Source organism: Nasonia vitripennis, chromosome 5 (assembly GCF_009193385.2).
Source record: "Nasonia vitripennis strain AsymCx chromosome 5, Nvit_psr_1.1, whole genome shotgun sequence".
Taxonomy (NCBI): Eukaryota; Metazoa; Arthropoda; class Insecta; order Hymenoptera; family Pteromalidae; genus Nasonia; species Nasonia vitripennis.
Window position 1 is genome coordinate 16,304,850 of NC_045761.1, and position 9,273 is coordinate 16,314,122.

The following is a 9,273-nucleotide window of genomic DNA, read 5'->3' on the forward strand; positions in this document are numbered from 1 at the left end:
AAAAGAGGTACTAAGCTAAGGTGCAGACAGGCGCTGGAATCACTGGCAGAACACAACGCGATGAGACTGGTGTGGGTACCGGGACACTCCGGTGTAGTTCACCTTCGCCCAATATGACTATGACTATGACTTGGTTATATATTTCCAGAAGATTGGCCACGAAACATTCAAGTGACCATTCTAAAATAGAGAAGTTTAATTTTCCTTTTTATATGCTACTGGGGGGGGGGGGGCATGGATACTGGGAATTTTGGTACTATTAATGGAAAAAGGTGTATTTATATTAATAAAATAATTCTTCAATTCAATAAATTCTTTATAAATAAATAGTATTAAGGAATCACTGCGATAATAAATTTAGGAGTGCCATAAAAATATATTAGAAATGTGTTCTGAGCTGTTTTGTAGTCGATTTTGATCTTGATGACTTACTTGTATTGTACTCTGGTAAACAATAAATGAATAAAATAAAGATATAGTATCTTTGGAAAATAAATGTGTCTTCTGTCTGGATGTGTATGCGTGTGTGCGTGCGTGCGTGCGTGTGTGTGTCAAAGAAGTGGGGTATGAAAGTAACAATTGTAAATGACACAGTGCTTTGTCCTTGTTGTTGATTAATAATGTAAACATACTAGCACCTTCTAAAGCCAAAGTTTGTGAAGACCAGCATACAATATACATATTTTGAAATAAATTATCCGTATGGCTTCTACGCCCCTCTCCCAAACATACACTTGATCGACGTGTTAAATTAATAATTTTGAAAATTTTTTAATTATATTGATAGTTCTGTAAATGTATCGTTGATTTGAAAATTAACGTTCATAGTAGGAAATGTGTGTAACATTATCGATAATGTAGAACATTAACTACGCAGGTATGCATTAGTTACCACTTAAAGATAATTTATCGTCATTTGGTAAATTGATAAATAAAAAAAAATCCAAATAAAGAAAAACAAACGCTGTATAGTATATATTTTTTATAATCATTTCTGAAAAATTATATTCATTTTATTGCATTCTTATCCGAAGTTATTAGCAGAGTCAAAGTTTTCAAAGTTCATAACAGATGGCGCTTTACACTTTTTGACAGCCATATTGAATAAACACAGTACCTATACACAGTCAAATAAGTGAAAACAGTTAGACGTTAGCGTCTTCGTAAACCAAATGCTAATGAACACTTTTGGGCCTCAATTTAGTGCTCCCGAGTGGGGCGCATATTTAAAAATTTACAAAATAATCAAGGGATCGAATAAATGAGTAAGTAATATTTATCGTGGTTTCTAAAATTGATGGATCTTGCAGTGTATTTTGTCCTGCATTATCGGCGGTACATTCGACACACGTGTATTTACAAGATATGTGAAAATAAACATAATTTTGACATTTACTCACACTCCCTACTGTCAAATATATTTCAAGTCTTAAAAAGCTTATTATTAATGTTAACTCAAGTTCATAAATTATTATTTTATCCGTACTTTAACCACGTATACATGAAACTGTAGACAAGATGTGGGTGGCCGAGTATATTCATACATTAATATAGAGGTCGTGCACCTCCTAGTCAGAGGCAGGTGGCCTACACAGTTTATATCATCTTACCGTTTTTGTATACCGGAAAAATTATATTCATCACATAAATTTTGTATGTTTCAGCCTCGGGTACGAAAATGGCGTGGATTCATTTTTTCAAGATTTTTTGGATGTTGAATCTCTTTATTATTTTAAGAAATGCCGAAGCCGGTAATTATTCAAATATTGACTTGCCGGAGAGTCATCTGAAGTACTATTTTAATTCGTTTCCTGCGCTGGCCGACGAATGCCGGAAGGATTCAGAATGTCCATATAAAGTAAGAAAAAAAGTATGCTCGATACATATAATAAATTGATCAATATAATTATAAATATATAATATCATAAAAATATTGTTATTAAATTTTATAAGGATATGAAATTAATGCATTTTAACTTCAAATGTTGAGAACAAGAACACACATTATTTTTTTTTTGTTTAGTTAAACGTTTTTAAAAATTTAATTTAAAAAAAAATTGTTTTGATAGGATTATTTAGACAAAAAAGCGTGTTGGGGATATGAACTAGGATGTACACTAGAAAATGCATTTTCTTCTCCTCGCTGTCCTGGAGACCATAAAGGCTGGGTCGCTACTAAAAAAGCTCAGTTGGACACATTTTATACACAAGGTGATTTTGGATACATAAGAGATCAGCGAAAAGAAATGATGGTATTATGCGAGCCGCTATTCATAGTTAGTATTGCTTTTTTAAATTTTCTAAATCAATAAAATTGATTTAATTGTAATTTATTATACATGTACATTTCAGGATGACTCATCGTTAGAATGTTCTGAGCACATGAGATTTTGTCGCGGACGAAATATATTGCTTAATTTTACTGATCTTGTTAATAGAAAAGAGCCGATAAGGTATAAAATGGACGTCTTGAAAGAGGGACAGGTTGGAGGTTATTGCACGTGAGTCTAATTTAAATGAAATTTATTTTGTTCTTTGTATGAATTTTCACATAGGCAATATTTTTATGTAGGTTACATGAACAAAGACTGAAATATAATGCTGACCACATTAGTCCTCTGCAATCATGGGGCCCAGAAATAAGAAATTTCAAGAAACTACCTCGTAAACCCATAGTGGAAGGTAACTGTGATGTTATTATTGAGAAACCTACTTATATTCTAAAAATTGATGCAGGTATATACATTTAAGCTTTGAGAACATATAATTATATATGAAATAACGTCTATAGTAATTTTACCATTTCTCTATAGCTGTAAATATGTATCATCATTTCTGTGATTTTTTCAATTTGTACGCTTCATTGCATGTGAATCTTTCACATCCAACTGTATTTAATACCGACAATCACATCATGATTTGGGAAAGCTACAGGTATTTTAGGCTTTTGCTAAAAATAAAAAACTTGGTTTAAAAATATGAATGTTAAAAATTTACTGATTTTGTAGTTACCGATCTGCATTTCAAGATACTTTTGAAGTATTTACAAAAAACCCTCTCTGGGATCTGAAGACATTTAGAGGGGAAACTGTCTGCTTTAAAAACGTTGTATTTCCACTATTACCAAGAATGATTTTCGGATTATTCTATAATACACCACTCGTAAGTTTGAATGATTGTTTAAAACAATAATCTTGTTTGTAACAATGAGCTTATTAAATAAAATTTTAAATCTTTTGTAGATATATGGCTGTGAAAAGAGTGGACTTTTCACAGCATTTTCAGATCACGTTTTGCATAGGCTGCGCATACCGTTGCACGTGAGAAAAAATACAAAAATTCGCGTAACTCTTTTAAGCAGGGATACACAGTATCGAAGAATTTTAAACGAGGATGAATTGGTAAAGGCTCTTGAAAAGAATCCTCGTTACGAAGTAAAAAAGGTAATTTGTAATGGATGAAAATGGTTTGTGGCTGATTTTTAAAGTAAATATCATTTTAGGTCGTTTACAATAAACATATGCCATTTAAAAAACAGCTTGAAATCACGAGGAATTCAGACATTTTTATCGGCATTCACGGGGCTGGTTTAACTCATTTCATGTTTCTTCCCGAATGGGCCGTCGGATTCGAACTGTAAGTTCAAGCAGAAATCACTAATTGTTCATATCCTACAAAGATTCGAATTGATATTAAAAATTTAACGAACTATCTATCTCAATTTATAGGTATAACTGTGAAGATGCCAGCTGTTATAAAGATTTAGCTCGGCTCAAGGGTATCAAATATCTGACATGGGAAGATGGAGAAAAATTAATCGAACACGATCCTGTAAGATATTTATGAAACGAAAAATAGTCAATTGTTTAGTGATTCATATTTATTAAAGTGAAAATTTTCTTTACATTTTCATAGGGTACTCATCCTCACGGTGGTGCACATGCTAAATTTACAAATTACAGCTTCGATATCGAAGAGTTCGTAAGAATTGTTTCCGTAGCAGAGAAACACGTCGGAAACCATGCTTCGTTCAATGCGTTTATAAAAAAACGCAAACCCGAAGAGACTAACAAAAGACTAATACAAGATGAATTATGACATTCACTTGAATGGACAGGAGGTTATAATAATGCTTAAGTATTTAACAATAAAAAATATCACAATGTTAACTGTTGACAGCATAAATTATATGTTTGTACTATGACGCAATTGTTAAAAATGTGCATCTATCAAAATATATTTGTTAAAAACGGCTTTGGTTTGTGAAGTAATCTTCTACACATATTGTTAATTTTTATAAATATACAAATTTTATAAAGAAATACAAAAAATTGCATGCATTAATACTTTCTTTATACACGTTCACTTATCAATTCGTATTTTATGTATTAGGTAGATTACACCGAAATCAAAAAGTTTATTGTGAGAATTAATTGATCTTTTTGGCACTGAGAATATACCTTGCCCTATAGCGCAACAAAACAAAAGTTACGTTAACGACCATATAGGTTATGATTACGGTCAAAGAACGGAGTTCATCGGCATGCAAAGTTTTCATGGCCATATTGATTGTGCCCGTCAATAGATTTGCAAAGAGGAAAAATAGCAAACCGTTGTCGTTGATTGCCTCGAATATCTCGAGAGTTTTTACAATATTAATACTCTCTTTGGCATTTAAATCATCGCGTCGCAATTGTTTGGAAATTTTTCGACGACTCTTGTCTCTCAAACAGCCAGTAATGCATTCCATTATCACATCTATCATCAATAAAAAGGTAAGTACTAAAGTACTCAAAGTGAGTATCCACGCACAGTAACCCGAGTTGGCCAATCTTCGCGATATGCGGAAATACTGTTCGCAATAATAAGTCGCATAAAATGCCACACTGGCGAGAGCGTACAACTTTATCGTAAGAAACATGGAACGAGTGTATTCGATGTGAAACTGGTAACCAGAGAACTTGATGTTGAAAATCAATTGATTGTCGGTATTTTTCTGATACGACGAGTGTATCAGTTTTCCCAAGGCTATTCCCAGCAAGTAAAGTCCCACGTAGCCAGGGATCGAGACCCAGCCTTCCCGGTTGGCAGACAACAGATCTTTCCTCGGCTCGTCACTCAAGACCCATTCCTTCAAGCCTTTCGTACTCAGCGCGTACTCGTGCATCGCCAAGATCCATAGTCCCGTCGGCAGGGCGTACTTGGAGCTTAAATTTTTGGAAAGCACTCCCGTGAAAAGCTTGACGCAAGCCAGAGTCAGGAAGAAATTCCAGTGTACGCCGTATTCGCTGACGTGTCGTTGGTATCCGAGCAATTCCACGGAGACGAATCTGATTAAACCCAAAGCTATCAAGGGTACGCAGCCCTTCAAGGTCTTCTTGAGTCCCTCGAAAAAGGGAGTCTTCTGAATCGCCTCGACGCTTCTGGCTTCCGGGGACACGATAGCGTTGGCGATTATATAAAATCCAACGCCCGTGTCCATCAAACTGTAGCCGTAGGTCTCGGTCTTCACGAATTTCCTGGGGAAGCAGGTGAAGTCGACCGCTAGGATGCAGACGGCAGTCATAATGTTGGTCAACGCGCGGAAGTTCGTGATAAAACCTAGCTTACTGGCGTTTTGACTAGCAGGAAAGGCCTTGAAAGAGTCTCGGGGTTTGCACGCGAGAGTCAGCATGATGTTCGCGGCGGAGACGATCAGGAAGATCTGGGAAACGGCTATCACTTTCTCGGATAACACTGTACAACACAGGACACATGGTACGATGGTGATGCAAAATTCGATTAAAATACGAGTCTGCTTGTTGATCTGCGGCCCGGCTAGCGTGATCAACGTGAGAGCCAGCAGAATGCTGCAAATGTTGGGGAGAATCGCGAAGAGCACGTCGCTGGCCGAAGTCCCGGCATTATTTGAAACTGCCTCCTCCTGCTGCCGACGGTAGCGCTGGTAGTCGTCCTCCATCTTGGCTGACAAGGGGTGCGGGTTATTTACTCTGCGTGCAGAAAACACAACAAACTTATTCAGTACACAATTGTCACCTGCGGTCTTGATTCAATTATTCAGAGGACTAGAGCGGTTTACCTTACACATTCGAGAAGGTGGCGGTCGAGGTTTATCGCGGGGATGAGGTAAGAATTCGCCGATACGCCGAGCAGCAGCTCAAGCTCATACTGTGCGGCTGGAATGCTTTTACTATACTACCTCCATCTGTCGCCTGTACCATTCACACGTACCAACGGAGTAACGCACTGATGTCTCATCTCTGTGTAAATATATACTGTCACGAATTCGTATTCGTTAAAAATAAATTTTTAAAAAAAGATCAGAATTTCGATGGTAGAAAAAGCTGAGAATCTTTTTTCTTTTGGCTAAAAAAGACCTTGACTTGCTTGATTGATGAACAAAAAATGTCTGTCTACATTTTAAAATTGTTCCACATTGTCAATTTATTAAATATTTCTGGCATTGAAAATTTCATGCACTATGCATAAATTTAAATTCATCTGTTTTAATTGATATCCAACAGAACTATCAAGTTGCATTTACATCTGTAAATTTTTCAATTTGCTACCAGTAACAACGACAAAATTTTGATTTCAGATGTAATGTAGCCAGAAACAATGGCATCAAATCCTAAAAGAACATTTCCCTTTGGTGGCAAAACCCAAACGCCACCACAGAAAAAAACTAGGAGTATATTTGCACCAAATCAAGAAAATAAATTGGAAAATTCTGATGCAAACAGCGATGATGAAGTTACTTCGCCAAATAAGCCAAAAGATCAAACAAAACAAACATTTGGTAACAAAAAAAGCCATGCACCTTTGGCTGAAAAAATGAGGCCTAATGAATTAAGCGACTATGTAGGGCAATCGCATCTTATAGGACCAAAAACATTGTTACATGATCTATTGAGAAATGGTGAGATTCCAAGTATGATATTGTGGGGACCACCTGGATGTGGAAAGGCATGTCTCTAAACTAGTTTTAATAATTCTTGATATTTAAAACTTGTATTTGATAAGTGGCAAAATAATTCTAACAATTCATGTTCTTAACTGTTTATAGACTTCTTTGGTCAACGTGATAATGCAAGAAAGCAAAAAATTGTCTGATATACCTGTGAAATTTATAAAACTATCAGCTACTACTTCTAGTATCAATGATGTAAGAAAAGCAGTTACAGAAGCAGAGAATCAAGCTAAGCAAGGACGGCGCACTGTAGTTTTTATGGATGAGATTCACAGGTTTAATAAACTGCAACAAGATATCTTCCTACCTCATGTAGAAGCAGGCACATTCATTTTGATTGGAGCTACAACTGAGAATCCATCCTCGGGCTTAAATTCTGCATTGTTAAGCAGATGCCGTGTATTTGTCTTGAAAAAATTACAGAAAGAGAATTTAGTTTCCATTCTTATGAAAGCCATTAAAATGATGGATGGAGAAGTAGTAACAGAGAGTGAAATAATAAGCAAAGTTGATTCCGATACTAAATTTTTTGTTGAACAAAAGATTTTAGAATGGTTAGCAGAAGCTTGTGATGGTGATGCAAGAGTTGCATTAGGTGGATTAGAAATGACTGTTCAAGCGAGAGTATCCAATGCCAACATAAGCTCAAAGCCTATAAAATTAAATTTGAACGATGTCAAACACAGTTTGGAAAAGGCTCAATCTTTAACTGGCAAAAAAAGTGATAATATTAGTCAGTTGTATTCTGCACTTCATCATTCTATTGTAGCAGATGAAGATAATGCTGCATTATACTGGTTGGCAAGGATAATGGATACTGGTGAAGATCCTGTTTATATTGCAAGAAAACTAGTCAGAATAGCAAGTGAAGACATTGGTCTTGCAGACGATTATGCATTGGGTAAGTTTTAAACAAACATTCATTTCTAAACTCAAAGTCTAATAAGGATCCATTATAGAACATGAGTTTGGTGGGCTGAAGATTCATTAATTTACTTTGGATAAAAACTGTAAAACATTCAAAATGATACATAAATATATATCATTAATTTTAATTATCAGTATACTAAAACTTTCAAAATAAAAAAGCATATATAATAATAGAATTAATTAGTTATCTACCTAATTTATTTAATTGACTTAGTTTAAAAATATATAAAAACATTGTAGATACTGCTGTTCATACCATGAATGCATGCCAAATGATAGGAATGCCAGAATGTGATGTAGTATTAGCACAATGTGTTGTTTATTTAACGAGAGCAGAAAAATCAAAAGAAGCATCTAATGCTTTAAAAAAATCAAAAGACATCATAGAAAACCACAAGGGACCACAGCCGAAAGTTCCCTTATTCATAAAAGATACGTCGGCACAGAAAAAGCTCAAAGCTACACTTGGTATATAAAAACATTATGTATTTTTCGTATTTTACTTATGTTATTAAACAGCAACTTAATTATTTATTAAAATTTAATACCATTAACGATTATTATTTTTGTGGAATTCTATTTGACTGTTTACACATTAAAATTTATATATATATATATATATGTGTGTGTGTGTTAAAACAGCACAATTAGAACTATTTTTACTTCATATATACGCAAAACCATTTTCAATAACCATATGCATTTTATATTTACAGGGCCAAATTTTAAAAATATTGTACGTGAAGAAAATTTAAACAAAAATCACTTACCTCAAGGTTTGGAGAACATGAATTTCTTTAACGATGAATAAAGCTTTGGATTGAACTTGAACTGGCAGGTTATCTTTTTGTAAATAAAAAACGTGCCGTTCCGTTAGCGATTCCATTGTATATACATTCCTTTTTACTTTCATACTTTTATTTGTGATCAGCGAAATACTTTTTGTATAAAAACTCGAATAAAAAACTGCGAAGCAACATATCTCGCATCTTGACTAATCGCGTCAAACTATTATCCCAACCTCTCTTTTGGCTATGCACTAATAAATACTCAAGTACTCTCAAAAACCAGTCTCACAGCTCTACAACAAAAAATAAATGAAACCTTTAAGCATTTATTGTCCACTATTTATGAAAAAAACTTCGACACGACTCGCAAAACATTTTCACCGAACCGCACTGATCGCGAGCTCACGAAACTATGACTTTTTCCGATTCTTCACTGTTTTAACTGCTGCAATTTGAACCGGAAACGAATTTTAGGTTTTTTACATTAAAGTAAAGCATGCTAACTTTTGTGACCGTAAACCACTTTTTTGCAATCAAATCTGTAAAACTAACAAAAAGTACGTTATTGGACTAACGAATTTCGCA

General features: G+C 34.7%; 4 protein-coding genes across 7 annotated transcripts in view; 2 read left to right on the forward strand and 2 right to left on the reverse strand.

Annotated features, from left to right (window-relative positions):
- The window catches only part of LOC100114838 (cytochrome P450 4C1), a 189,490-nt gene extending 180,728 nt beyond the window's left edge, over positions 1-8,762 (reverse strand). The window contains exon 1 of the mRNA XM_031932947.1: positions 8,671-8,762. The gene's annotated coding sequence lies outside the window, so the exon portion shown is untranslated. The remainder of the gene's footprint in view (positions 1-8,670) is intronic.
- LOC100114611 (EGF domain-specific O-linked N-acetylglucosamine transferase) lies at positions 1,122-4,325 on the forward strand. The gene is made up of 11 exons (XM_001599518.5): positions 1,122-1,265; positions 1,665-1,858; positions 2,070-2,276; positions 2,353-2,501; positions 2,573-2,736; positions 2,814-2,934; positions 3,009-3,162; positions 3,243-3,443; positions 3,503-3,636; positions 3,729-3,831; positions 3,916-4,325. The coding sequence occupies exons 1-11, from the start codon at positions 1,262-1,264 to the stop codon at positions 4,096-4,098; spliced, it is 1,614 nt and encodes a 537-aa protein (XP_001599568.2). The 5' UTR covers positions 1,122-1,261; the 3' UTR covers positions 4,099-4,325.
- Positions 3,863-6,204, reverse strand: LOC100114576 (uncharacterized protein At4g17910). The gene is made up of 2 exons (XM_031932949.2): positions 6,080-6,204; positions 3,863-5,990 (listed from the first exon to the last, which is right to left on the reverse strand). The coding sequence occupies exon 2, from the start codon at positions 5,957-5,959 to the stop codon at positions 4,430-4,432; it is 1,530 nt and encodes a 509-aa protein (XP_031788809.1). The 5' UTR covers positions 5,960-5,990; positions 6,080-6,204; the 3' UTR covers positions 3,863-4,429.
- LOC100114542 (ATPase WRNIP1) lies at positions 5,930-8,879 on the forward strand. 4 transcript variants are annotated; one of them, XM_031932950.2, is made up of 5 exons: positions 5,930-6,264; positions 6,599-6,966; positions 7,067-7,871; positions 8,141-8,368; positions 8,617-8,879. In XM_031932950.2, exons 2-5 carry the CDS (start codon positions 6,619-6,621, stop codon positions 8,709-8,711), a joined length of 1,476 nt encoding a protein of 491 aa, XP_031788810.1. In that variant the 5' UTR covers positions 5,930-6,264; positions 6,599-6,618; the 3' UTR covers positions 8,712-8,879. The 4 variants fall into 4 exon arrangements, with proteins under 4 accessions (XP_031788810.1, XP_031788811.1, XP_031788813.1 ...); XM_031932951.2 differs by having other exon boundaries at positions 5,930-6,126; XM_031932952.1 differs by lacking the exon at positions 5,930-6,264 and adding an exon at positions 6,299-6,407.
- Positions 8,880-9,273: the final 394 nt, after the last annotated feature.

What these genes read in the sequence shown, in the direction of transcription:
- LOC100114576 (XM_031932949.2), bottom strand. Translation starts at nt 5,959, where the DNA reads ATGGAGGACGACTACCAGCGCTACCGTCGGCAGCAGGAGGAGGCAGTT.
- LOC100114542 (XM_031932950.2), top strand. Translation starts at nt 6,619, where the DNA reads ATGGCATCAAATCCTAAAAGAACATTTCCCTTTGGTGGCAAAACCCAA. An exon ending in TGCAGACGATTATGCATTGG is followed by an intron (nt 7,872 to 8,140) that starts GTAAGTTTTAAA and finishes AAAACATTGTAG; the next exon opens with ATACTGCTGTTCATACCATG. An exon ending in AAAGCTCAAAGCTACACTTG is followed by an intron (nt 8,369 to 8,616) that starts GTATATAAAAAC and finishes TTATATTTACAG; the next exon opens with GGCCAAATTTTAAAAATATT.
- LOC100114611 (XM_001599518.5), top strand. An exon ending in TATTCTAAAAATTGATGCAG is followed by an intron (nt 2,737 to 2,813) that starts GTATATACATTT and finishes ATTTCTCTATAG; the next exon opens with CTGTAAATATGTATCATCAT. An exon ending in TATTCTATAATACACCACTC is followed by an intron (nt 3,163 to 3,242) that starts GTAAGTTTGAAT and finishes AATCTTTTGTAG; the next exon opens with ATATATGGCTGTGAAAAGAG.